This window comes from Heptranchias perlo, chromosome 10 (genome assembly GCF_035084215.1).
Source record: "Heptranchias perlo isolate sHepPer1 chromosome 10, sHepPer1.hap1, whole genome shotgun sequence".
NCBI classification, from domain to species: Eukaryota; Metazoa; Chordata; class Chondrichthyes; order Hexanchiformes; family Hexanchidae; genus Heptranchias; species Heptranchias perlo.
The window spans coordinates 5763533-5791417 of NC_090334.1; the positions used below are offsets into that span (position 1 = coordinate 5763533).

The following is a 27885-nucleotide window of genomic DNA, read 5'->3' on the forward strand; positions in this document are numbered from 1 at the left end:
CCAGAAAAAGAAGCAAGCCTGATGATTGGGAGCAGTTTAGAATTCAGTAAAAAAGGACCAAGAGATTGATTAAGAGGGGAAAAATAGAGTATGAGAGTAAGCTTGCAAGGGACATAAAAGTGGACTGTAAAAGCTTTTACATGTATGTAAAAAGAAAAAGATTAGTGAAGACAAATGTAGGTCCCTTACAGTCAGAAACGGGAGAATTTATAATGGGGAACAAGGAAATGGCGGAGCAATTAAACAAATACTTTGGTTCTGTCTTCACAGAAGAGAACTCAAATAACTTCCCAGAAATGCTAAGGGACCAAGGGACTAGTGAGAAGGAGGAATTAAAGGAAATTAGTATTAGTAAAAAAAAGTGCTGGAGAAATTAATGGGACTGAAAGCCGATAAATCCCCAGGGCCTGATAATCTGCATCCCAGAGTACGAAAAGAGGTAGCCATGGAAATAGTGGATGCATTAGTTGTCGTCTTCCAAATTTCTATAGATTGTGGAACACTTCCTGCAGATTGGAGGGTGGCAAATGTAACCCTACTATTTAAGAATGGAGGGAGAGAGAAAACAGGGAACTACAGACCAGTTAGCCTAACATCAGTAATAGGGAAAATACTAGAGTCTATTATAAAGGATGTGATAACAGGACACTTAGAAAATATCAATGGGATTCGACAAAGTCAACATGGATTTATGAAAGGGAAATCGTGTTTGGCAAACCTACTGGAGTTTTTTGAGGATGTAACTGGTAGAATAGATAAGGGAGAACCAGTGGATGTGGTTTATTTGGATTTTCAGAAGGCCTTTGATAAAGTCCCACATAAGAGGTTAGTGTGCAAAATTAAAGCACATGGGATTGGGGGTAATATACTGACATGGATTGAAAATTGGTTAACAGACTGGAAACAGAGAGTAGGAATAAATGGGTCTTTTTCAGGGTGGCAAGCAGTGACTAGTGGGGTACCGCAGGGATCAGTGCTTGGACCCCAGCTATTCACAATATCTATCAATGATTTGGATGAGGGAACCAAATGTAATATTTCCAAGTTTGCTGACGACACAAAACTAGGTGTGATCGTGAGTTGTGAGGAGGATGCAAAGAGGCTTCATGGCGATTTAGACAAGTTGAGTGAGTGGGCAAATGCATGACAGATGCAGTATAATGTGAATAAATGTGACGTTATCCACTTCAGAAGGAAAAACAGAAAGGCAGAGTATTATTTAAGTGGTGATCGATTGGGAAATTTTGGCTGGGGTGGGGTCTAGAACGAGAAGTCACAGTCTCAGGACACGGGGTAGGACTTTTAGGACTGAGATGAGGAGAAATTTCTTCACTCAGAGGGTGGTGAACCTGTGGAATTCTCTACCACAGAAGTCTGTGGAGGCTAAGTCACTGAATATATTTAAGAAGGAGCTAGATAGATTTCTAGACACAAAAGGCATCAAGGGGTATGGGGAGAGAGCAGGAATATGGTATTGAGATAGAGGATCAGCCATGATCATATTGAATGGTGGAGCAGGCTCGAAGGGCTGAATGGCCTATTTTCTATGTTTCTAAGGCAGTGTAGAGGGAGCTTTACTCATGTTTGATATTGTTTAAAAACCTCTTCTGGTTGTTAACCCTGTCTGATCTCTTCCTTATTCACAAGGTACTGCATTGAACGGGTATTTAGACCCCGAAAGCTGGACCGCTGTCACCCGAGAGAACTATTGGAATGTGCATTTGACATTGTCACACCAACCACAAGCAGCCTGTTGCCAGATGCTGAGGTGATCTACACCACTGCCGAAATTATTAACGAGTTTCCTGTACTGCAGGTGGGGAGTCAGTTCATAGTTTGTTAACCCGTTCCAATCCAGTACAGTTCTTTCTTTTTATCCCTAGGAGTGAGGATTTTGCAGTTCAAATTCACAATGTATAGCCGCACCTACACTACTGGGATATGATATTATTTGGGTGTAGCCTCACACCTTACCTACCCAATAAATGCAGCACAATCCAGGGTCAAAGAGAGAGCTCTTGTCACTGCACTGTGCTTACTGAGATATATCACATGATGTCCTGTGATCTCTAATATCAAACTTATTTGCTTTCTAAGAAACAGATTAACTGATCATTTATTTCATTGCTGTTTGTGGGATCTTGCTGTGCACAAATTTCTGCTGCATTTGCCGACATTACAACATTGGCTATACTTGATGAAAGAGGACCTTATTGGCTGTGGAGCGCTTTGGGACTTCCTGATGATGTGAATGTTGCTAAATAAATGCAACTTATTTATTTTTCTTTCTCTTCCCCTTTTCTCTTTTTTTTCTTTCTCCCTTCCTCTATCACTTTCTTTATCTCTTTTTCTTTCTCTATTTCTTTTTCTCTTTCTTTCTCTTTTTCCCCTCTCTTTCCCTGTCTTTCCGGTTTGAGCTGAGGAAAGATCCTTAGCTAATGCTGATCTCTGCAGCATTCAAGTACACTAAACTGGGTCGTCTTTATTAGCAAAGTAGGAGCCAAGTTTTTAACAGTGCCGAGGCAGCTGCTGGTTTCACAAGTATAATACTAACAGCCAAGGGGCTGAATTGGTGAGCTTGATTTTTTTGGTGGGCTACCAGATGTGATGATTAGGCAGCACAAACAGCTACCAGTGAAATTCTTGGGTGACTTGGGAGTTACAGGTGTAGGATTGAAACTCAGGTCCTCGTGCATTGAAGTATCTGATCTCGGCTAGATCATAGAGAAGTACCCGATGGACACTGTGTCACTGCTCTTGAGATGCTATCGCTTGCCTCCGAGCCACCATCTCTAATAAAAAGGACAGAAAGCTGCAAGCACCAGCCAATACCGTGGTTTTGTCGAGGTCAGTGCTGTAAATGGGGTCTTGGACTGCCTTTGAAGTTATGGCCACCATTGCTTTAAATGTGGCTGCTCCCTATCAGTGACATCGCAGGAATAGCCTAGCAACAAGTGTCTACGTAAAAAAAAAATCGAGACTGTGTGGCAATTTGCTTTTCCAATATAAAACAGGAAAGAGCTAGATGGGAAAAAACTCCCAATTGGATTTTCCTTCCCCATTAAGATCATCATGCTTTTAAGAACTATACATTGGTAGAAGTTTGGAACTCTCTTCCGCAAACGGCAATTGATACTAGCTCAATTGCTAAATTTAAATCTGAGATAGATAGCTTTTTGGCAACCAAAGGTATTAAGGGATATGGGCCAAAGGCAGGTATTTGGAGTTAGATCACAGATCAGCCATGATCTTATCAAATGGAGGAGCAGGCACGAGGGGCTGAATGGCCTACTCCTGTTCCTATGTTTTCTATGTTTCCTATGTTCCTATGTTGTCAGATTCTCTTTTTGATTACACATTGAGAGATTGTTGCATTTATTTGATTTGTAGGAGCGAAACTACAGCATCTATCTGAACCACACCTCCCTGTTGAAGGCAGTGTTGCTGCATTGTGGAATACCAGAGGACAAACTCCAGGAGGTCTGCAACATCCTGTGTGATGCTATGGTAAGTTCTGTTGTGCTGCTTAACATGTCTCCTGTAGATGAAGCAGCAAAACGCTGCAAGATACCAAAACTGTTCTGTTTCTGGATGTTGGTGTGTTTTATCCCTGATACCATGCAAACATTACCTGCTTCAACCAGCTAGCCACCTCAGCAATATACAGCACAGACAAATCTTAGGGTAAAAAAGACCTACTGGTTTCTTTTAAGTCGTATGTGAATTTTGTGCTCATCAAGATGACAGACATTAGTGGTGGGGAATTAAACGTTCCATTTGGGTCAGGTGTAGCACATCAGATATCGAGTAAAGCTCCCTTTACTTTGTCCCACCAGTTTGTCTCAGTCCCACTCTCCCTACTGCTTTAGTGTGACATTTTTCCATTTACCACACCATCCATTGTGTGGCTCCACTGAGTGAGATTCACAATTTCGTGCTGAATAAGGGACCTTTTTGTGCTCGAGTCCATATCCACTCGTGATTGGGCTGAGACTGACCAAACTCATTTCACGTAGGATTCTTACAACCAACAGAAGAGACTTTCATCTCAACCGTCTGGGCTATAAATAAGCTCAGGTTCCAGAGGTGAAATGGCGGTCTCTAACCCGCTGAGCATCCAGTCCCCCATTAATGTTTTTAAAAAATGAGACTAATGTGCAATGTAAGTAAAAGTACACGATCAGCCAGTGGTGAATTCTGCAACATTAACTGCCTGTGATGGAGCAGTCTGAACTGGCTCACTGGTGGTTGAGAGTTCTGGAGCCACACTTATGTGATTTTAGCCAATAGTAGAAGTACAGTCTGCACAAGTCCTGGGCCTCGTACACCTCCCAGTCTCCCGATCCATCCATAAGGATCCTGGATCGCCGGTGCAGCCCCCTCCTGACTGTACTGCTCCATTGCTCTAACTGGAGTGTTGCTGTTTGGAACTTTTTCCCACACCAGGTAATCTGGAATTGTCCTGGGGGACTTATCAGGTCATAGACACTGGACCTTTCAAGATCCCTGGGGACCATAGGGCTGAGTGCATCTGACTTGACTTTCCTATCATACCTAACGTACTTCAGTAGAGCTCACTTGAAATCTGTGCTTTTAAACAGGTCTTTTTAATGATGAAATATTTATAATTTGGTGTATCACCAGATTTACTGCTTCCTTTCCATCTCCTTCAATATATAACAGTCAACCTCTCTCTTCCATGGCAGATGGGGAAGCTGACCAGACGAGAGATAGAAGCCAAGTTCTGCAATCTCTCGCTGTCGCAAAACAATGTAAGTTGAGTGACTGCTTGTTGGTGATATAATGGCATCTGCTTCATTACATAGAATTACATCGAATGTAAAGCACAGAAACAGGCCATTAGGCCAAATCGGTCTGTGCCGGTGTTTATGCGCCACACCGGCCTCCTGTCCCCCTACTTCATCTCACCCTATCAATATATCCTTCTTTTCCTTTCTCCCTCATGTGTTTGTCTAACTTCCCCATAAATGCACCTGTGCATCTCCTCGTGCTGTTTGGCGATGTGGAGGGTCACAGGAAAGGTCAGTTCTGTTGTTAAAATGCCATTTCTCTCTCATTTAGCTCCTGCACCTATACAAGTATATTGAGGAGAAGGTGGATCTCCAAGACCTGAGGACGGTCCTGACCCCTCTGATGAAGGGGGAGTTGGCTGTTTGCCAGATGGCAAAACAGGGCTTAAAAGACCTTGAGGAGGTGACAGAACTCCTAAAGAAACTCTGCATCAAACTGCAGGTTGGTTGTAATTGTAGTGAGTGATTTAAACAGCCAACACCTAATAGCTCAGCTTGTTAAGGCATTGAGTGTAGCTGAACCATGCAGGCTGGGGCGATGCCAGTTTAGTCAACAGTGTGAGCGCTACAATTGGTCTCTCTCCCCCTCTGTCGGCCATCGTTCCCCCTCCTGATCACTGTGCTGTATGGCTTCTGTGGCTGTCTGGTGAGGAAGTAGGAGCCCCCTCTTCCACAGTTGAATAGCCTGTTGATTCCCTGTCTAGGCTCACACAAGTCAAGGTACTGAACGGCACCTGCAGCCTGTGGAACTGTACCCCAGCATTGGCATTATCTTCAGGGGAGGAGAATTGGTGAAAAGGGGAGGACGTGCAACCAAAAGAGGTGTCAGATTGGCAAATTAATAGGTGGTGAGTGGGGCAGATTTGTTTCTCCTGGGAATCTCAACAGACTGGTTTTTAGCTGGTAAACCAGGCAGATGGCCCATGACTTGAGCTTTGTTGTTGCTGTGCTCCATCACCAGGGGGTGTTCTTGCTGTGGGTAATGTTCTGGTCGCTATTCCCTCCGGTATATCTCCTGCTGCAGGAAACTGGCTTAGAGGCAATCCCCTGGTAAACAAAGCGGTGTGGCGTCGGATGAAACTTTCTACACCCACACTGCAAGTTCCTCTCCTCGACCGAGACCCATACCGAACCAGATATCGAATGGAGACTGTGTTCCCAACTGGGAAAGAGAATTAGATGAGAGGCAGAAATCCCTTTTGTAACTGTGGTACTGTGCACTGGAGTACCATTATTGTGCTGGCCGTTAATGTAAACTTAATGCTGCTTCAGCATCGGCCATTGAACAAAAGGCAGTTTGTTCAGTTTCTTTGAGGAAATCACTCCTGACAGTTTGTATTTCAAAGTGGACCTGTTTATCTACTAGACCATTGGAGCTTTTACGGTTCATTTCAATATTCAGATAATTACACTGAGTGCTGAATTGAAGGAGTTACTGAGCCCGATTCTATGATGGACTTGTCTTAACATTAGCAGTGATGATCTGTAACCCACAGTGATTTCCACGTCTACTTCATTGCATTATCGGGCAGTATCCTTTCAAACCTGTGCTCCCAATCGTGTCGCCAGCATACTGGTTGACCAGAAATAGACAAAAGGAAGAAGGATGTTAATCTTGTTACTATTTGAATTTTAAAAGTTGGCCCGATAGCCCCAGAGTTTTAAAAGTTGCCCTGAGCCCAGAATTGTGAAGCTGCCGTTTACTCATCAGCACATTTGCCATCTCACTGAGAGGTCGCAGAGTGGCTAGTATGGGAGATGGGAAAATGTCTCGCTGGTACATTTGGGCGTGTTGTTGAGGTTGGGGCAGCGTAGCGGGAGCATAACCCTGCATCTGAGCTGACCTGGAGTGCTTTACGCTGACACTGGGAGTCTCGATTGGCTAAAAGTTGAGCCGTACTGTTGGCACTGAGCCTTGGGTCTGATGTCTGCCCGCTCACAGCCTGTGTAAGTGAAATCAGAGAGAAACTGCAGAGTGTTTCTGGGTCTGTGTTCACACAGCAACGCTCCCTTTCTCTTTCCCTGTGGAATCCAAGAAAAGTTGAGTGTTTGGAAGAGTCGCACATTTAGAGTCTTTTGGCTAATACAGAAGAGAGTGAGACGTGGAAGATGTTGATATTAACACCTGCAGCGGTTGGGAAGTGACCTGGGTTCCTTGCTTTGCAGGTGGTGGTTAATCTGGGCCTTGTCTACAAGGTGCAGCAGCACAGTGGAGTTATTTTCCAGTTTGTTGCATTCGTGAAGCGGCGACACCGCATTGTCCCAGATATCATAGCAGCTGGAGGGAGATACGACAGTCTGGTGAGTTCTTTTGGCCCCAGCTTTCCTTGGCGGCCTTGACTTCCTGTTGCTGTGTAAGATTCTGTTGATCCAGATGCAGGCGTGTTTTGTTGTGCAGATTTCTTGTTAGCACACCCTCATCAACGTGGCATCAAAATAAGCAAATAAACCCTTTGTGAGTACTAGCAAATACTGGCTTCAGTCAGTCACTGGCACCTCCTGAAACAAAGCTGTTTGTTGTTTGAGATATCGCTGCTGTATTCGGTTTGATCAGGGATCACAATAAATTAAATATTTTTCTATTCTCTTTGCATACGTGTGTGTGTACACACACACACACACACACACACACACACACACACAAAATAGGAGCAGGAGTAGTCCGTACAGCCCCTCGAACCTGCTCCGCCATTCAATAAGATCATGGCTGATCTTCTACCTCAACTCCACTTTCCCGCCCAATCACCATATCCCTTGATTCCCTTAGAGTCCAAAAATCTATCAATCTCAGTCTTGAATATTCTCACCAAATAAGCATCCACAGTCCTCTGGGGTGGAGAATTCCAAAGTTTCACCACCCTCTGAGTGAAGAAATTCCTCCTCATCGCAGTCCTAAATGGCCGACCCCTTATCTTGAGACTATTCCCCTAGTTCTAGACTCTCCAGCCTGGATAAACAGCCTCTCCGCGTGCTGTATTCTGCTCTCCTCTTCTGACATACCATCGCTTTGTCCATTTCCACAAAACGGGGCCATTCTTCATGTCATCAAAAGCAAAATACTGCGAATGCTGGAAATCTGAAATAAAAACAGAAAATGCTGGAGAAGCTCAGCAAGTCAGGCAGCATCTGTGGAGAAAGAAACAGAGTTAACGATTCAGGTCGAAGACCTTTCGTCAGAACTGGAAGATGTTAAGAGTTAAAGTTTTTAAGCAAGTACAGAGCCAGGGAAAGGGGAGAGGGAGGGGAGGAAAGAACAAAAGGGAAGGTCTGTGATAGGGTGGAGGGCACGAGTGATTAAATGACAAAAGGGATGATGGTGCAAAGCAAGGAAGGTGGTAATGGGACAGGTTAAGAAACAAAAGACTGATCAGGAGTAGTTGTAAATGGCAGCAGCAGAACCATTACCAGCACTAGCTGACCGAAAAAATGGGAGCAGTGATCATGATCTGAAGTTATTGAAGTCAGTGTTGAGCCCGGAAGATTGTAAAGTGCCTCAATGAAAGATGAGGTGTTGTTCCTCGCACTTACATTGAGCTTCATTGGAACAGTGTAAGAAGCCGAGGACAGAGAGGTCAGAGTGGGAGTGGGACGGGGAATTAAAATGGCAAGTGACCGTCAAGTCAGGGTCACACTTGCGGATTGACGGGGGGTGTTCAGCAAAGCGATCACCCAGTCTGCGTTTGGTCTCCCCAATGTAGAGGAGACCGCATTGTAAGCAGCGGATACAATATACTAAATTGAAAGAAGTACAAGTAAATCACTCTTTCACCTGGAAGGAATGTTTGGGGCTCTTGATAGTGGGAAGAGAGGCAGGTGTTGCATCTCCTGCACTTGCTCGGGAAGGTGTTGGGGGTGATGGAAGAGTGGACCAGGGTGATGTGGAGGGAGCAGCCCCTTCGGAATACTTGGAGGGGAGGGGAAGATGTGTTTGGTGGTGGGATCGCGCTGGAGGTGGCGGAAATCGTGGAGGATAATACATCGAATGTGGAGGCTGGTGGGGTGGAAGTTGAGGACAAGAGGAATCCTATTATGGTTCTGGGAGGGAAGGAAAGGGGTGAGGGCAGAACAGCAGGAAATAGGACGGACACGGTCAAGGCCCTGTGGAAGGAAATCCTCGGTTAATGAAAAAAGAAAGACATATCTGAAGCACTGGTGCGGGAGGTGGTATCGTCAGAACAGATGCGACAGAGACGGAGAAACTGGGAAAAGGGAATAGAGTCCTTACAGGAAGCAGGGTGGGAGGAAGTGTAATCAAGGTAGCTGTGGGAGTCGGACGGCTTATAATAGATATCGGTTGACAGCCAATTTCCAGAAATGGAGATAGAGAAGTTGAGGAAGGGAAGGGAAGAGTCGGAGATGGATCATGTGAAGGTAAAGGAAGGGTGGAAATTGGAAGCAAAGTTGATGAAATTTTCCAGTTCGGGGAGAGAGCAGGAAATGGCACTGATACAGTCAACAATGTACCGGGAAAAAAAGGTGAGGGAGGGGTCCTGAGTAGGACTGGAACAAAGAATGTTCCACGTATTGCACAAAAAGGCTGGCATAGCTGGGACTCATACGGATTCCATAGCGACACCTTTCACTTGGAGGAAGTGAGTGGAGTCAAAAGAATTTGTTCAATGTAAGAACAAGTTCAGCCAGGCGGAGGAGGGTGGTGGTGGACAGGGACTGGTTGGGCCTCCGTTCAAGGAAGAAGTGGAGGGCTCGCAGGCCGCCCTGGTGGGGAATGGAGGTGTAGAGGGACTGGACGTCCATGGTGAAAAGGTGATGGTTCGGGCCGGGGAACTGGAAACTGTTAAAAGTGGCGGAGGGTGTCAGAAGAGTCGTGGATGTAGGTTGGAAGAGACTGGACAAGGGGAGAAAAATGAGTCAAGATAGGAGGAAATAAGTCCCATGGGGCAAGAACAGGCTGAAACGATGGGTCTCCCAGGGCAGTCCTGTTTGTGGATCTTGGGAAGGAGGTAGAAGCGGACTGCGCTGGGTTGGGAGAATACGAGATTGGAGGCCGTGGAGGGAAGATCTCCAGAGGAGATGAGGCCGGTGATGGTCTGGGAAACTATGGCTTGATGTTCGATGGTGGGGTCATGGTCCAGGGGGATGTAGTAGGGGGTATCGGAGAGTTGGCGTTAAGCCTCTGCAAGGTAGAGGTCTGTTCGCCACGTGACAACAGCGCCGCCCTTGTCAGCAGATTTAATGATAATGTCAGGGTTGGACCTGAGAGAACGGAGTGCTGCGAGTTCAGAGGGAGGGAGGTTAGAGTGAGTGAGGGGAGTAGAGATCTTGAGACGGCCAATGTCACACCGGCAGTTCGCAATGAAAAGATCGAGAGGGTAAGAGGCTCTGTACATGCTCAAAAACGTTCACTCTTTTAACATCTTCCAGTTCTGACGAAAGGTCTTCGACCTGAAACGTTAACTCTGATTCTTTCTCCACAGATGTTGCCTCACTTGCTGAGCTTCTCCAGCATTTTCTGCCACTCTTCACGTGTCAGGCTAAACAATGAGTGTTGCCAGGTTATTCAAGCATGGGGGACACCGTGGCTGATCTTCACTCTGTTCTCACCCGCCATTCACACACGTGTGCACTTTTCAGCAGGGGCCTACTTTATAGCGATTAGGAATGGCAACCTTGGCTAGTATTTCCTTTCTTTAGCCTTGAGGCACTGAGGCTAATTTTAGCACCGGTGCTGCAGCCCCAGCTGAGCTCGGCCACCTCAGCATAGACTGCGGATCAAAGGTGCTCTGTATGGCTCAGTCCCACGATTCACCAACTGTACCAGCATTCCCTCCGACCTGATATTCTATGTTTTGTGCCTCAATAGGCACTCTTGCACAGGAGCAATGCGCGCCAGGTAAAAGTTGATGCTTCCCTCCCATCTGGTTTGGTGTAGCTGGTGTCCATCTCCATGTCACTCCTGCACATGGATTCTTTGAGCTGTGCTTAATGAGGCATGTCATTGTTATAGAGTGACTGTACAGGAGCGGAGTGATCCCCCAGCTGGTGAAAGAGCTGGTATTACCTTATCCCTGCGCAGTATATTCCAGTACGTGTGGCACATGTCTGTCCCTTGAGACATGTACCGGTAGTAACTTTTACAGATTCTGTCACTAATTAAAAATCCATGTGATCGAGGTACTGTTTGGTTGATATGGTGAGAAACCTGAGCGATACAAACGCAGAAAATCCCCCGTTCTTCCTGAGTTAGCTGATCATGATCTGGGCCCCAGTAGGAATAACGCAGTTGATTCTGGGTACTGTGGAGACAAATCAGCTGTAGTTTCTTCCGATCGCTACCCAGTGACACCTGCTGTAAGTCCACATACGTGGAAATTGGGTGAGAATGGGGTTGGTATCTGTGCTGGAGGATCTGGCCTGACCAGCCCCACCCACTTGGGAGAGGGACTGGAGGAGAGCCGGCTCCTGTGGACCCATAACCCAGGAAGAGCCCACACCTCTGGGAGCAGAAAAGCGAGGTGATAAACTGCCCAGGTGGATGCACGGTACGGGTGTAGTTTATTGAAGCGCTGTCCTGTGGAGGGATGGGCTGTGGTTTCATCATACCTTTTCCTGCACTGTGATTTGTGGTCGCTCAGTTGTGCTGTGGTAGGAAGGTGCCAGGCACTTAACTTGAGCGGGGAGGAAAATCTGCAGAGTCTCTGCTCTGTTCACACACCTGTTGAGTCTGGTTTCAGAGTGAGCATTGGAAGCAACTTCCTCCTGCCTTGCCGTGGGTTATGATGCAAGACACAGTAACTGCTCATCAGGGCTCCCCAATTTCCCCTCTCCCTTTCTGTCCTGATTTGCTCTGGACACAGCGCATTGCCTAAGTGGCTATTATTCATGTGTAAGTTAGCAAGAGCCAGCTTCAACTGTGGAGGGCACCATTGCCGATCCTAATTCTATCCGTGCCCAATGATCCCCACACGTCCAGTTTCCAGCAATAATGACTGGAGCAGGAACTCTGGAAGATCTTTTCCTCCTCAATTCCCCACTCCCTTCATCGGCAGCACTGAGATCAATGGTGGTGGTGGCAACTGCTGCCCTGGATGAGATCAGTTAACTCAACTCTGATTGAGAATTGGGCATGGAGCAATCCCAGCCTGTGGGAGCCACACCAGGCAGTGCATTTACTCCATGCACCATTCGCAGAGCTGCTCAGCACAATTGTAAATCTAATTGTCCTTTTCAAAAAAATAAGATTGTAAAAATGTTCTCTTTCTACTCCCTTAGATCCTGGAGTTCCAGGGACCACAGGTCATGGGACCAAATCCCTCTGCAGTAGGAGTCAGCCTTGCCTTGGATAAAATCTCCACGCTTCGTAACACATCTGAGCCAGTGAGTTATCTGTAACAAGAGTTTTACTTCACTGACAGCTTCCATTTTATATCTATGCTGACTTCACCTGTAATATATTGGCCAAACAAGGGGGGAGAGAGCTAGGTAAGGAAGAGAGAGATAGAGAGAGTGGAAAGAGGGAGGGGGAAGGGAAAGGGAGAGAGGGGCTGAAGGGTGAGAGAGAAGGGTGGAAGAGAAAGAGAGAGGGGGGGATGGTGAGGAGAGAGATGGGGGAGGGGGGGGGGGGGAAGAGGAGAGAGAGAGAGGGGAAGGTGGAGAGACATTCCAGCACGAACACTTCTGGTCCTTTGACTTGTAACGGTGACCTGTTTGTGAACTATACATTGACAACTTTGCGACCAAGGCTACGTTTCTGTCCTCCATTGCAGCTTGCTGTCAGTCGTTGCGAGACACTGGTGGTTGCAGTCGGGAGGACGTCGCTGGGCAGAGCCATCAACATCATCCAGAAGTTGTGGTCGAAAGGGAATCCCGCTGAGTTGCTGTATGACGTCTCCCAGGTAATACGGGAAGCTGGTATAATTTAAGTCGTATAATTTAGGTGGCTGGAGCTGAAGACTTGTGCTCCAGAACTAGCTGCGCCTCTCGCCAAACTGTTCCAGTACAGCTACAACACTGGCATCAACCCGACAATGTGGAAAATTGCCCAGGTATGTCCTGTCCACAAAAAGCAGGACAAATCCAATCCGGCCAATTACCGCCCCATCAGTCTACTCTCAATCATCAGCAAGGTGATGGAAGGTGTCGTCGACAGTGCTATCAAGCGGCACTTACTCACCAATAACCTGCTCACTGATGCTCAGTGAGCCCCGCCAGGACCACTTGGCTCCAGACCTCATTACAGCCTTGGTTCAAACATGGACAAAAGAGCAGAATTCCAGAGGTGAGGTGAGAGTGACTGCCCTTGACATCAAGGCAGCATTTGACCGAGTGTGGCACCAAGGAGCCCTAGTACAATTGAAGTCAATGGGAATGAGGGGGAAAACTCTCCAGTGGCTGGAGTCATACCTAGCACAAAGGAAGATGGGAGTGGGTGTTGGAGGCCAATCATCTCAGCTTCAGGACATTGTTGCAGGAGTTCCTCAGGGCAGTGTCCTAGGCCCAACCATCTTCAGCTGCTTCATCAATGACCTTCCAACCATCTTAAGGTCAGAAATGGGGATGTTCGCTGATGATTGCACAGTGTTCAGTTCCATTCGCAACCCCTCAGATAATGAAGCAGTCCGTGCCCGCACGCAGCAAGACCTGGACAACATCCAGGCTTGGGCTGATAAGTGGCAAGTAACATTCGCACCAGACAAGTGCCAGGCAATGACCATCTCCAACAAGAGAGAGTCTAACCACCTCCCCTTGACATTCAACGGCATTACCATCGCCGAATCCCCCATCATCAACATCCTGGGGGGTCACCATTGACCAGAAACTTAACTGGACCAGCCACATAAATACTGTGGCTACAAGAACAGGTCAGAGGCTGGGTATTCTGTGGCGAGTGACTCGCCTCCTGACTCCCCAAAGCCTTTCCACCATCTACAAGGCACAAGTCAGGAGTGTGATGGAATACTCTCCACTTGCCTGGATGAGTGCAGCTCCAACAACAATAGAAGCTCGACACCATCCAGGACAAAGCAGCCCGCTTGATTGGCACCCCATCCACCACCCTCAACATTCACTCCCTTCACCACCGGCGCACTGTGGCTGCAGTGTGTACCATCCACAGGATGCACTGCAGCAACTCGCCAAATCTTCTTCAACAGCACCTCCCAAACCCGCGACCTCTTCCACCTAGAAGGACAAGGGCAGCAGGCACATGGGAACAACACCACCTGCATGTTCCCCTCCAAGTCACACACCATCCCGACTTGGAAATATTTCGCTGTTCCTTCATCGTCGCTGGTTCAAAATCCTGGAACTCCCTTCCTAACGGCACTGTGGGAGAACCTTCACCACACGGACTGCAGCGGTTCAAGAATGCGGCTCACCACCATCTTCTCGAGGGCAATTAGGGATGGGCAATCAATACTGGCCGCACCAGTGACGCCCACATCCCATGAACGAATAAAAAAAAAAGCTCCATTGATGGCTGACCTAAAGGCAGCTTGAGTTCAGGAAAAAGGGCAGAAATATTCAAGTGATTACCACCAGGAGTTCTTGCCTCGTTTGTGCAATTAATATTTTCTTTGACCGCGTTGCACTTTTCATCTAGGGGTCACAGAGGTCTATGATTGACGGTGCTTCTGTATCAAGGTGGTCACTCATTCTTGGCTATAGCACCACGGGCACTGGTGGCCTTGGGCACCTTGGTCAATCTTCATGTGCAAACAGATGACCATCGGCGGGGTACATGGGGGCGTGTCACAACTGAGCTAGGTCATCTTCACCCGACATCTGCACGTGTGGACTGTGATGCAGCGGTCACTGGACAGTGATGGGAGTGGGAACACAGATGGACCTCTTCCCCATCTTCACCCCCTCCCTCGGCCAATTTATCTTCCCCCCCCCCCCCCCACCCCCCTCCCACCCCGGTTGCCCCAGCTGAGATCAGCCAGTTCAGCACTGAGCAGGGATTGAACCTGTGACTTCACTGTCTGTATGGTTCAGTACCACGCCAAGTTGTATATGTACTGTGCATTTCCTGAAGCTGTGTTTCAGATTTCCTGCGATTGTAGTTTTAATTTACTACCAGCAATGCTGGCTGTTCCTATCTTTCTGTCGTGTACCTGTTCTGTCTTTTTATATATCCTTTATTCTATCAGAATGAACATGTTTGCTTTTACTTTACAGACTCAGGAGGAAGTTCAGGAACATTGCAAACGGGCTGGAATCAGTTCCTTAGTCCTAGTCTCGGATAAGGCGGGTAACCATGTGAAGGTAACAAACTGTTCAGGGCAAACTAAGATTCATCTCAATGTTAAAACCCCCAAAGCTCCTTGCTTATTAGCAAATATGTCCACATAGATTTCCTGTGGCATTGCTCACTGTATGCACTGCTAATAAGATCAGGAGTGTTATACATACACAACGTATTATTCTGCTGCGATGGAACTGCGTCCCTTGAAGGCCACAAAGTCTAATTGCTATTAAGTAAACAGGTACTTGGGTCATTCGGAGTTCAATTGTCATTTAGTCAGGAAACTTTGCAGACTGGAACGTGCTTGTACGTTTCAGGCTGCTGCTCGGAAGTACCCAACATTTTAAGATTGTTTTGTATCGATAACTGTGTGATATTTGCACTAGACAGTATTTCCCAGGGGTCTGCCTTCGGGAGAGAAGGAAGGGAGAAGAATGGAGTGGGAGAGGAAAAAGGAGAAAAAATTGAACAAGCAAGGATAGAACATCGAGAAAGGTGAAACTGAAATTTCTACCTGACCTCTCCCTCTTCACCTCGCTCCTGACTCCAGTCAGGCAAGTGAAGGCGACTCCAGTATTATTAGTGTAGCATTGCAGCCTGTGTTATTGAACCCTGCCTGGATGGTTGTATTCGGCAGATGACACTTCCTTAACAGCAGCAGAAACGCAATTACAGTATTCTCAGGCAGTGATCTTCTGCCTCCGCACTTACAATCATCATCTCACCCTGATATCCATAAATCCAATTGTAGCACTAACTGTTTTCGATGAGAGCCTGTCCCACATATTAATTAACGATACAGTGCGCGGTCAGTCCTGAGATGTAACAGAGCATCTAATGGTGATGATGGTTCTCACAGGTGTTAAATCCATCAGAAAGCTCTCCCTTTGCAAGGCCAAGTATTTTTGTTGGGAGTATTTTGCTATTGTTTTCTCATTAATAGGATGCCTGTGATAGAAATACTGTTCCCTGCTTTGATTACAGTACAATGGCACTTAAGTGACATGACAGCTCTGAGGGTAATCATTTCTGCAGGGTTATTGAGATTTGAAACTCAAAGATTGCTTCTGTGGTAATGTTCTGTGTTCCCTTTACTGTGGAAGCTTGGAGTTAATACCTGCCGTTGCTGTTTGTTTCTGTTTGATGTAAAATTACAAGCCAAGGTTTATATGGGTTTACCAAACAGCCATTTTTTTTTGTTGGTTGTGGTTTATCAGCGCTTGAGACATGAGGTTGGGGGTCCCACTGGGTGGTGATGTGGTTGGAGGGGAGCCCCTGTGGGTGGTCAGGGGGAGGGGAGGGGAGGAGAGAAGAGCGAGCCCCTATTGGTGGTCGGGAGGTGAGGGAAGAGCCCCTGTGGGTGATCGGGGGAGGGGAGGGGAGGAGAGGAGAGGAGAGAGAGCCCCTGTGGGTGGTCAAGGGTCGGGGGGGGGAGGAGAGAGAGCCCCTGTGGGTGGTCGGGGGGGGGGTGAGGGCGGAGAGCCCCTGTGGGTGGTCAGGGGGGGTGAGGGCGGAGAGCCCCTGTGGGTGGTCGGGGGGGGTGAGGGCGGAGAGCCCCTGTGGGTGGTCGGGGGGGGTGAGGGCGGGGGGGGGGGTGGCCGGAGAGCCCCTGTGGGTGGTCGGGGTGGGGGGGAGGAGAGAGGGCCCCTGTGGGTGGTCCGGGGGTGGGGGGGGGGATTGGAGAGCCCCTGTGGGTGGTCCGGGGGTTGGGGGCGGGGGCTGGAGAGCCCCTGTGGGTGGTCCGGGGGTTGGGGGGGGGGCTGGAGAGCCCCTGTGGGTGGTCCGGGGGTGGGGGGGGGGGCCGGAGAGCCCCTGTGGGTGGTCGGGGGGGGGGGGTAAGGGCGGAGAGCCCCTGTGGGTGGTCGGTGGGGGGGAGGGCAGAGAGCCCCTGTGGGTGGTCAAGGGTCGGGGGGGGGGGGGAGAGAGCCCCTGTGGGTGGTCGGGGGGGGGGGGGCGGAGAGCCCCTGTGGGTGGTCGGGGGGGGGGGGGAGGAGAGAGAGCCCCTGTGGGTGGTCGGGGGGGGGGGGAGGAGAGAGAGCCCCTGTGGGTGGTCCGAGGGGGGGGGGGGTGGGGGGGAGAGAGAGCCTCTGTGGGTGGTCGGGGGGGGGCGGAGAGCCTCTGTGGGTGGTCGGGGGGGGGGGGGGGGCGGAGAGCCCCTGTGGGTGGTCGGGGGGGGGGGGGGGAGGGAGGAGGAAGAGAGAGAGCCTCTGTGGGTGGTCGGGGGGGGGCAGCCCCTGTGGGTGGTTGGGGGGGGGGGAGGGGGGGAGGAGAGAGAGCCTCTGTGGGTGGTCGGGGGGGGGAGCCCCTGTGGGTGGTTGGGGGGGGGGGGGGGGGGGAGGGGGGGAGGAGAGAGAGCCTCTGTGGGTGGTCGGGGGGGGGAGGAGCCCCTGTGGGTGGTCGAGGTGGGGGGGGGGGAGGAGGAGAGAGAGCCTCTGTGGGTGGTCGGGGGGGGGGGGGGGGAGCCCCTGTGGGTGGTTGGGGGGGGGGGGGGGGAGCCCCTGTGGGTGGTTGGGGGGGGGGGGGAGGGGGGGAGGAGAGAGAGCCTCTGTGGGTGGTCGGGGGGGGGGGAGCCCCTGTGGGTGGTCGGGGGGGGGGGGGGGAGGAGGAGAGAGAGCCTCTGTGGGTGGTCGGGGAGGGGGCGGAGTCCCAGCTGCCTGGATATTTTGGGGGGGAGGTTTCCTCATGGGTGATGGGTTTTTTTTTTACATTTCCTTTTCAGGTGAGGTCATTTGAAAAGGACAAGCAGACTGAAAAACGGTTTCTGGATCAGGAAGCAGTGGAGCATTTCGCTCAGAAACTCAGGACCAAAGCGCCAGACGAAAGGAACAGTAGGTGAGAGTGATACTGCAGACCAGAGCGCGAATGATTCGGAGAGGCAGAGACTTGGTGTCTGGTATCTGGTCATTATTGGGTACTTGCCAGTACTGCTAGTGATGAGACTTGGAGACCAGGGCTGTGTTCGCTCGAACAGAGATCGTCAGGGGGCAGTTCAGGAATGCGAGGGGTTAAATAGCGAAAGATTATTTCCATTGATTGGTGAATTGGTACCAAAGGGTATAGAATCAGGATTAGTACTGGAAGCACAGGGGGAAAGGGCAGAAACAAATCTTGAAGTTGTTTTCATTGCTAGCTGTCAGGTGACTGTGGGTTACTACAATGGGCTGTTGATTCTGAGTGAACCACAGTGTTTAAGGGAATTAGATAAACACTTGGAGTAAAAATATTGAAGAGTACAGGGAATGGCGTTAGAGAGTTCCGATGTTGAATGAGCACTGGTGCAATCGGCTAAACGGCCAGTCCTTGTAGCAACATTTCTACCATACTTGTTCCTGATTCAGCGAAGGGTCATTGACGGTGGTTGGGATGGAATGTGATGTCCAGGGTTAGTACAGGGCTTGGTCGTACTGCAGTTTGGTGAATCTGAGAATCAGGTTTTTGAGACATTGCTGTCATTTCTCCTAACAAAGTACAGAAGTCCATTTTCCCCCCTTTCTGTGTTTTAGTTTAAAAGTCAGGCCTTTGATTCAAAACCGAATTCTCTAAATATCTAAAGCTTAGTTTCACCAGTTTGGTCAAACCAGTAAATGAGGCGGGAGGTCGCTGCTTCTCAGAGCCAGAAAAGTATCCTGCCCCTCCCTGTGTAACGTGCCTCTCTTCTCAGTGCTGGTATATTACATGTAGGCCCAGGTATCACTCCCTTCCGGCTGAAGCAGCACAGAATAGAGTGGGCAAATCGGGAGGAAGTCGCTGAAACAAGGAGTTTTGTTGAATCGTCGCACAAAAAAGGAAAAAAACATGTCATCAGTTCGTGAAAACTGACCACCAATATGGTCCAACATTCACCAGCTACAGTCCTGACCTGTCCTGGCTCGATTCCAAGCAGCTTGGATTAATGACAAACTGACACATCAGTGGGGAAAAATAAGGAAAATAACACGCTTTAGAACCGAGGGATAAACTTTTCTAAGCTCTCATTTCTGGCCAGCATCAAAAGTTTTTTAAAAAATAATAATTATTGCTTCTGATCTGAACCTCCTTTCCCTGGATTGCTTTCTGTTAACGGTCTTACTTCCTTGTGTTTTATTTTAAGCAGGGAAACCCCAGATACCCTCTCCTCGCAGAGCTCTAAGGGATCACTCTGCAGTACTACAGGTAACACAGCCATCCTGTGAGCGAGTGGCGCCACCATTTTACACATGTACTCAGCTTCCACCCATGATGCACGGTGTAACTGGTAAAGCCAGGGAGGGGGTTGGAATCAGAGAGATCCCACTAGTTTATGTTTGAATGAGTCCCCATGGTTGGCGCCACTAGTTTTATGAATGAATGAGTCCAATTCCGTTTGTGTCATTTTTGCCTGTCTTTTGGGATTATATTCCACATCCGTCTTTGAAAACTGGTGCTGTGCCTATATATACAAAGGTGCTGTTAGGAAATGGATATTTTTACTTAAGTTTATAAGTTATTCTGCAAGATAATAGGATTCAAAGGCATTTATTGGCTTTCATAGGAATTAAGCGTAAAATGATAACCATTATTACCAACGTTTGTACATATACAATGATAACCATTACCAATAATAATTACACATATACTCAGGTTCGCACTTATGATACAATAACCGGAGAATTCACACGTTACAGTTCTCGAGCTCGAGGGGATGGGCTGGCCAAGCCGTGTCGAATTCTGAAGTATCCATTCTAAGACCCCTCTTTTTATACCTTTCACTCTGGCTATGTGAGAATCCGCATGTTTCCAAAGGATTACCTCATCCTGTTGTTCACTTCATGAATTTCAATTTTAACGAGAAAGCCTCCCATACACCTGATCAGGGCTTTATCTTGGCCAAATTCCTCACAATGTTCCTGAAGAAGTTGACCATTCTAGCTGCGGAATGGATGGCACCATTGACCTGTCTCTCAGCTGCACAATTTATGGGAGTTGATACAGCATTCTCATCCAACAAAGGAAGGTTTTTTTTTGCCTTCAGCTGAAATCTTATCAGCTAAGAAGCTCCTTACTTTTCATTTCCAGTGAAATTCTCCAGTACATTGAATCGTAAGTGTGAACCTGAGTATACATGTAATTATTATTAGTAATGGTACGTTGTATATGTATTTCACACCTTCTAACAGAAACTCACTGCAGGCAAAAGCTAAAAGTTAAGAATTAACCATTTCCTTGCAGTGCTGCTATTCTCTATAGTCGGGGCCACTGGCTTAGTGACTGAATTAGTCAAATTCCATGGGATTTTGCCAGTGTTTAGAGCGTTGTATTCTGCGATTTCTTCTCATTCTGAAAACCAGCGGCTTTGCCTATGGGGTACAGAATGTGACATTTTATTGAAATCCAAGCAGGTTCTTACCTTTGAAGACTCCCATCACCCTGGGGTGTCTACTACAGGGCTGTCACTAGTGTAAAGAGAGCATTGCAAGTAGGAGCACTGGTGGAAAGGGATATCATTCTGTTACAGATTAGATCAAGGTGAAGTCATGCCAGGCACAGGGCTACGATGACCCAGTATAGTTACTCAGAATGTCTATTTAGAATTTCCTTTCTTCCCTTGTGCTTCACTTGTTCCTACTGCTGCTGTGACGTTTATTTCATTGTTAAGGAAAATAGTAAGAATTATGGTTACAGTGAACCAACTGAGTGATCTAATTGCAATAATGAGAGTCAGACATGTGCTTAGAAAGAAGGAAGAAAGGACGTGCATTTATACAGTACTTTTCATGCCCTCATGACGTCTCAAAGTGCTTACAGCCAATGAAATACTGCTGACGTGCAGTCACTGCTGTGATGCAGAGAAATATGGCAGATAATTTGCGCATAGCAAGATCCCACAAGTATCAATGAGGTAAATGACCAGCTTTTTTTGTGTGATGTTGGTTGAAGGATAAATATTAGCCAGGACACCAGGAGAACTCCCCTGCTCTTCGAATAGTGTGTGCTGAGATCTGAACAGTGATGGGGCCTTGGTTTAGCATCTCATCCAAAAGACGGCACCTCAGACAGTACAGCACTCCCTCAGCGCTGCACTGAAGTGTCAGCCTAGATTATGTGGTCAAGTCTCTGGAGTGGGGCTTGAACCCATCACCTGTGTGGTCTGTTTGTTGGTTGGTGGGGGGTGGGGGGGTCTCCACTGTGTGATGACATGGTCATCAGACTCAGGTGAGAGTGCTACCACCGAGCCAAGACTGACACTCAGCCTTGTGGTAAAAGCCCCATTATCTGGGCTTTCACTCACTGCTTCCTCGCTGCTCGGTACACGCGTAACTTTGCACCAAGTGTATTTTAATTCAGTAACTTAGAGAAATGAGGTATTTGAGCCCAGTGTTCCAGACTGTTCAACGAAGGTGACTGAGCTCCTAGTCTCTGACGGATGAGCTGATTTCAGTCAGGGCAATTGGTGTCTACACTGCTGGGTTAGGGGGGGAAAATTCAGGCAGGGTTCTGCTCATGATCTCCATCCAGTGGCCCCTTCTGGAAAGCTCATGTATGTAGGCGTCAGGTGAGGACAGAATAAAGCTGGGATGGAGTGCACTCTGCAATCCATGGTCGATTAGCCCAAACACTCACTAACTGAACTCCCACATGAAGCGGGGCTACTTGGAGGGTTGGCAGGGAGCTGCCAGTGACTGGAACCATACCAACCAACCCCACCCCAACCCCCCCCCCCCCCCCCCACCCCCACTTTACAGGCAAGTGTCACCGCACCTGGCGAGGAGAAAACCAGGCACGGAAGGTAGACAGAGCGATTTAAACTGATCAACCAACCTGAGAAATAGTTGAACGTAGGTTCACTCCACCTGCTGAAATCCTTAGCCATGTTGCTGGACAAATATCCTGAGTGAAGGGCACTTAGGAGGGAGGCAGAAAACATATCAGAAGGACGGACATCCTCTGGGCTGTGCTCACGTTCCTGGAAGAGACAAGTCCGTGGGATGCAAGCCAAGGACTAGGAACAGACCTACGTCCCCTCTTGGCTGGGGGTGGGGCCTAGTTGGGGAAAAAGGAAGAAATGTTATTTTAAGCATTCGGTGGGGGTGGTGCGTTTTACAATAATCCCATGATACAGGAATTCAGTAATAATGCTGTCACTAGGATTTCAGCAACAAGTAATTGGGAGAGGGGTGACATTTTCAACAGTGAGACCCCTTGAACAGTAGAAAACACCCAGCAGTACAGTTTTACATTTTACCCTTCCCCTTTCAAGAATACAGTGGGGCAAGTTTACATAGGAATTTATCAATATAAATGTGGACATAGGAATTCATAATGGTAAAAGTTGCCGAGGGTGTGTGCAGATGAAAGATTTTTAATATACGCTAAGAGAAAAAAATAATTTCACTTAAACCATTACACTGCTTGTTTGATATATTTCATAACCTGTGTCTGGAGAGATTATTGTTGATTTAGAATCATAGAATCATACAGCACAGGAGGAGGCCATTCGGCCCACTGTGCCTGTGCTGGTTCTTGGAAAGAGCTATCCAATTAGTCCCATTCCCCTGCTCTTTCCCCACAGCCCTGCAATTTTCTCTCCTTCAATCCAATTCCCTTTTGAAAGTTATTATTGAATCTGCTTCCACCGCCCTTTCAGGCAGTACATTCCAGATCATCACAACTCGCTGCGTAAAAACATTCTCCTCATCTTTCCTCAGGTTCTTTTGCCAATTACCTTAAATCCATGTCCTCTGGTTACCGACCCACCTGCCAGTTGAAGCAGTTTCTCCTTATTTACTCTATCAAAACCCCTCATGATTTTGAACACCCCAATTAAATCTTCCCTTAACCTTCTGTGCTCCAAGGAGAACAACCCCAGCTTCTCCAGTCTCTCCACATAAGTGAAATCCCTCATCCCTGGTGCCATTCGAATAAATCTCTGCTTCCTCTCTAATTGCTTGACATCCTTCCTAAAGTATGTGCCCAGTGATTTATAAAGGTATAGCATAACTTCCTTTGTATAACACTAGGATGAAATACTGGCTGTTAAATGTCTGACATTGGCGGGAGTAATTGAAAGTAATCAACAACATTTATATAGCGATTTTAATTTAGTAAAACGTCCCAAGGCACTTCACAGCTGCGTAATCAGACAAAATTTGACACCGAGCCACAACAGGAGATGTTAGGACAGGTGGCCCAAATCTTGGTTAAAGAGATAGGATTTAAGGAGCGTCTTAAAGGAGGAGAGAGAGGCAGAGAGGTTTAGGGAGGGAATTCCAGAGCTTAGGGCCCAGGCAGCTGACGACAGGCTGGAGGGAGGTGACAGAGAGAGGGAGGGGCAAGGCCATCAAGGGATTTGAACACAAGGATAAGAATTTTAAAATCGAGACGTTGCTGAACCACTCAGTGAGCACAGGGGTGATGGGTGCATGGGACTTGGTGCGAGTTAGGGTACAGGCAGCAAAGTTTTGGATGAGCTCAAGTTTATGGAGGGTGGAAGATGGGAGGCTGACCAGGAGACCATTGGAATAGATGGGTCTAGAGGTAACAAAGGCTTGGATGAGGGTTTCAGCAGCAGATGAGCTGAGGCAGGGGTGGAGACAGGCAATGTTACAGAGATGGAAGTAGGCGGTCTTGGTGATAGAGCTGATATGATGGAAGCTCATCTCCGGGTCCATCAACATCCTGGGGGTTACCATTGAAACTTGACTGGACCAGCCATATAAATACTGTGGCTACAAGAGGAGGTCACAGGCTGGGTATTCTGCAGCGAGTGACTCACCTCCTGACTCCCCAAAGCCTTTCCACCATCTACAAGGCACAAGTCAGGAGTGTGATGGAATACTCTCCACTTGCCTGGATGAGTGCAGCTCCAACAACACTCAAGAAGCTCAACACCATCCAGGACAAAGCAGCCCGCTTGATTGGCACCCCATCCACCACACTAAACATTCACTCCCTTCACCACCGGCGCACTGTGGCTACAGTGTGTACCATCCACAGGATGCACTGCAGCTACTCGCCAAGGCTTCTTCGACAGCACCTCTCAAACCCGCGACCTCTACCACCTAGAAGGACAAGGGCAGCAGGCACATGGGAACAACACCACCTGCACGTTCCCCTCCAAGTCACACACCATCCCGACTTGGAAATATATCGCCGTTCCTTCATCGTCGCTGGGTCAAAATCCTGGAACTCCCTTCCTAACAGCACTGTGGGAGAACCTTCACCACACGGACTGCAGCGGTTCAAGAAGGCGGCTCACCACCACCTTCTCAAATGCAATTAGGGATGGGCAATAAATGCCGGCCTCGCCAGCGACGCCCACATCCCATGAACGAATAATAAAAAAAATAGGACACCAAGTTTGCGAACGGTCTGGTTCAGCCTCAAACAGTGGGAGAGGGATGGAGTCGGTGGCTAGGCAACGGAGTTTGTGGTGGGGACCAAGGACAATGGCTTCGGTCTTCCCAATATTTAGTTGGAGGAGATTTTTTGCTCATCTAGTACTGGGTGTCGGACAAGCAGTGTGACAAATCAGAGACAGTGGAGGGGTCAAGAGAGGTGGTGGTGAGGTAGAGCTGGGTGTCGTCAGCGTACATGTGGAACCTGACGTGTTTTCAGGGGCAGCATATGGATGAGAAATAGGAGGGGGCCAAGGGTAGATCCTTGGGGGATTCCAGAGGTAACGGTGCAGGAGCACAGAAAAATATATTGGCTTAAGTTTTTTTTTAATTCGTTCATGGGCTTACGTTCCCCCTTATAGCATGTTAACAATCTATATTACTTTAAAAATCTTATGACTGCATACATTTTCTGTGAACTTTTTCCATTATAAATTCCTGTGACTACATGTATACTGTAGACTGTGCACTTATTAGGCTGTAATTGCACCCTCCTCCAGAGGTGGTGCTGCTGTGCCACCACTGGAAAGAAGTTGTAATTACAGTGTGACAACTTTACATAGGCAGTTCCCATTATAAATGTGGACAGAAATTTAGAATTTAAGACAGAAATATGAATCTAAGGACAGAAGAGATGGCTTTAAAATAGGGATTGAAATGATCCAATAATCTCCTATCCTCTAACTATGCTTTATCTGAAGACTACACTTAATCAATTGCCCATGATCAATGTCACAGGAGATCAGCTAGTGTATTAAATAAACTAATGACAGCACTAGAGCAGTATAAGTAATAATTATATTTGATCACTTTCACATACCTGGTTATCAGCTTTATTACTAATATTTTTTACCATTTCCCACTTCTCCACAGGGCTTTTTGAATCACATGGAGGTTCCATAGTGCCTAATGTTAATTTAATTCCACCCGAGAAGCTGCCGTCCAGCACTAGACGGCGATACGAAGCACAGGTAAGGGTCGACCTCTTCAGTGCTCCTACAGGGGAGTCTTCTGCAGGGCTTAAACCAAGCTGTAGATGGTGTAGGTGATGCTGAGACTGGAACAAAATACCTCATTGCTGGAAAGTCACAACAGGTCACTCTACATTTGAAAGACAGGCCTCTTTATCAGAACCCAGTGACAATAGGTCCCAACTGAAGCATTAACTCCATCTGTGTCTTTGGATGCTGGATGACACGTTTTGCTAGTAATTTCTTTCAGATTTCTGTTGATGATTTATTTACTTATTTGCTTACTGCTTCGTTCCCAAGTTCAAATGTTCCCATATCTACCCAAGCTCAAAATATACACCCTGCCCAGGGCTGTAGATGGCTAATTTATTGTCCCCTCCTTCCAAATGGTGTTACCCCATCCTTCCCCCAAAGCACATGCCAGTATGATTATTCCCTGGGCATGCTCCCACTAACCCCTCAGGAAACATTTGCATTTTATGTTAAAAATGCTGTTAGAATAATTTTGCATATCTCGTAGGTGATATTTAATGTGATAGGGGAGAAACATTTCTGTCAGTTTGAGAGGTTGGTCAACATAATGCCTTAAATCAGACATTCAGGGTTAAAAAAAGGGAATTCTTACTGACAACCTATTAATCTTTAATAGATTTTTACAATCCTATGAATATTTTACAGAGAAATCTTTAGCTATTGTACACTGCTACTATTGTATCCATTTTAAGTTAAATCCTAGCAAACTAAATCCCTCCCTCTTCCAAGAGCGGCTGCTTCCTCTCTGATAAAATGCCCTTGCTGTACAGTTTTCTTCACACATATGCAAGTACCAAATGAGCCTTGCATGTGAGTGCAACTCTGTATAGACAGGTGTGCGCATCAGTGCTCTGTGTCATGCAGTTTATCAAAACCTGGTGCCTGTCAAACCTGGATCCCACAAAAGCAAGTGCCTTTAGGAGAGGAGGGGAGCAAACGCTGTTTATTTTAGGTTGTTAATGTACCTCTGTCTTAGTCATTCTGAAAACGGCTCTTTTCTTTCCAGGTTCTCTCAAGACTTCAAACGTTTGTCAGTAACCTGCAGCAGAAAAGCAGCGACATTGAAGTTTTAGCGGTGAGTAACCTAGCGATTGGTGCACAATGCTGGTGTTGAGCAGTATTTACAAGAATCGAGGAGAGTGGGGCGCAGGACTGCACCCAACAGATGATATGACACGATGACTGTGGGAGAGGGCCACTGGTTACACTCTCAGTTCCTGAAAGAAGACAGTGAGGCCAAAAGAAAGGGAGAGTAGTGAATGAATCATTTCATAGTGTGTCCCCTCTTCTCATTGAAGAAAGGCTCCCATTAAAATAAGTTGATACAAATGGCCCTGATTTAGTGGACATACAGTTTATTGTATAAGCTGAGCCATTTTGAAGTTTGTCCCTTAAATGGTGAGTCCGTGAGTGCACAGACATGCTGAGAACTTTGGACCTCAGAAATATAGATCAGAGAGTTTTCAAAATGGTGAGAGGCTAGGAAATGTGAAGGAGCAGAGAGATTTAGGGGTCCATGTACAGAAATCACTAAAAGCTAGTGGATAGGGACAGAAAATAAATAAAATGGATTGATGGCCGTTATCTCAAGGAGACTGGAATACAAAGGGATGGAAGTTATGTTACAGTTGTACAGAGCTCTGGTTAGACCCTATCTGGAATACTGTGTTCAGTCCTGGGCACCACACCTCAGGAAGGATGTATTGGCCATGGAGGGGGTGCAACACACATTCACCAGAATGATACCGGGGCTAAAAGGGTTAAATTATGAGGACAGGTTGCATAGACTACGCTTGTATTCTCTCGAGTATAGAAGATTAAGGGATGATCTAATTGAGGTGTTTAAGATGATTAAAGGAGTTGATAGGGTAGATAGAGAGAAACTATTTCCTCTGGTTGGGGAGTCCAGAACAAGGGGGCCATAACCTTAAAATTAGAGCTAGGCCGTTCAGGGGTGATGTCAGGAAGCACTTCTTCACACAAAGGGGAGTGAAAATCAGGAACTCTCTTCCCCCAAAAAGCTGTAGAGGCTGGGGGTCAATTGAAAATTTCAAAACTGAGATTGATAGATTTTTGTTGGATAAGGGTCTTAAGGGATATGGAACCACAGCGGGTAGATTGAATTAAGATACAGATCAGCCATGATCTAACAGAATGACCGAACAAGCTCGAGGGGCTGAATGGCCAACAATTACGTTCCTTCCTAGAACTGAAACTGTGGAGATGGCAGCTAAGCAATTTGATCACAGTATTACAGCAGGTATCATCTCTCTGCATTTCTGAGGTCCCACAGCAGTGAGATATTTCAGTAGATAATCTGTTTTTTTTTTAAAACTGATGTTGGTTGAGGCATAAATGTTGACCAGGACACCACAAGAACACCCCTGCTCTTCGAATAGTGCCAGGGCATCTTTTACATCCACCTGAGAGGACAGACAGGGCCTCGGTTTAACACATCATCCGAAAGATGGTACCTCTGATAGTCCATTACTCCCTCAGTACTGCACTGAAGT

General features: G+C 47.4%; 1 protein-coding gene across 5 annotated transcripts in view; it reads left to right on the forward strand.

Moving 5' to 3' along the window:
• eif2ak4 (eukaryotic translation initiation factor 2 alpha kinase 4) overlaps positions 1 to 27885 on the forward strand; it is a 140423-nt gene that overhangs the window by 103608 nt on the left and 8930 nt on the right. For 3 of the 5 annotated variants that reach the window (XM_067991166.1, XM_067991169.1, XM_067991168.1), the window contains 12 exons: positions 1648 to 1816; positions 3391 to 3507; positions 4707 to 4772; positions 5083 to 5253; positions 6978 to 7112; positions 12042 to 12146; positions 12536 to 12664; positions 14949 to 15035; positions 17735 to 17847; positions 19106 to 19167; positions 25242 to 25339; positions 26379 to 26447. In XM_067991166.1, coding sequence (XP_067847267.1) covers positions 1648 to 1816; positions 3391 to 3507; positions 4707 to 4772; positions 5083 to 5253; positions 6978 to 7112; positions 12042 to 12146; positions 12536 to 12664; positions 14949 to 15035; positions 17735 to 17847; positions 19106 to 19167; positions 25242 to 25339; positions 26379 to 26447 — 1321 coding nt within the window. The remainder of the gene's footprint in view (positions 1 to 1647; positions 1817 to 3390; positions 3508 to 4706; positions 4773 to 5082; positions 5254 to 6977; positions 7113 to 12041; positions 12147 to 12535; positions 12665 to 14948; positions 15036 to 17734; positions 17848 to 19105; positions 19168 to 25241; positions 25340 to 26378; positions 26448 to 27885) is intronic. The other 2 variants (XM_067991167.1, XM_067991170.1) reach the window with 1 other exon arrangement.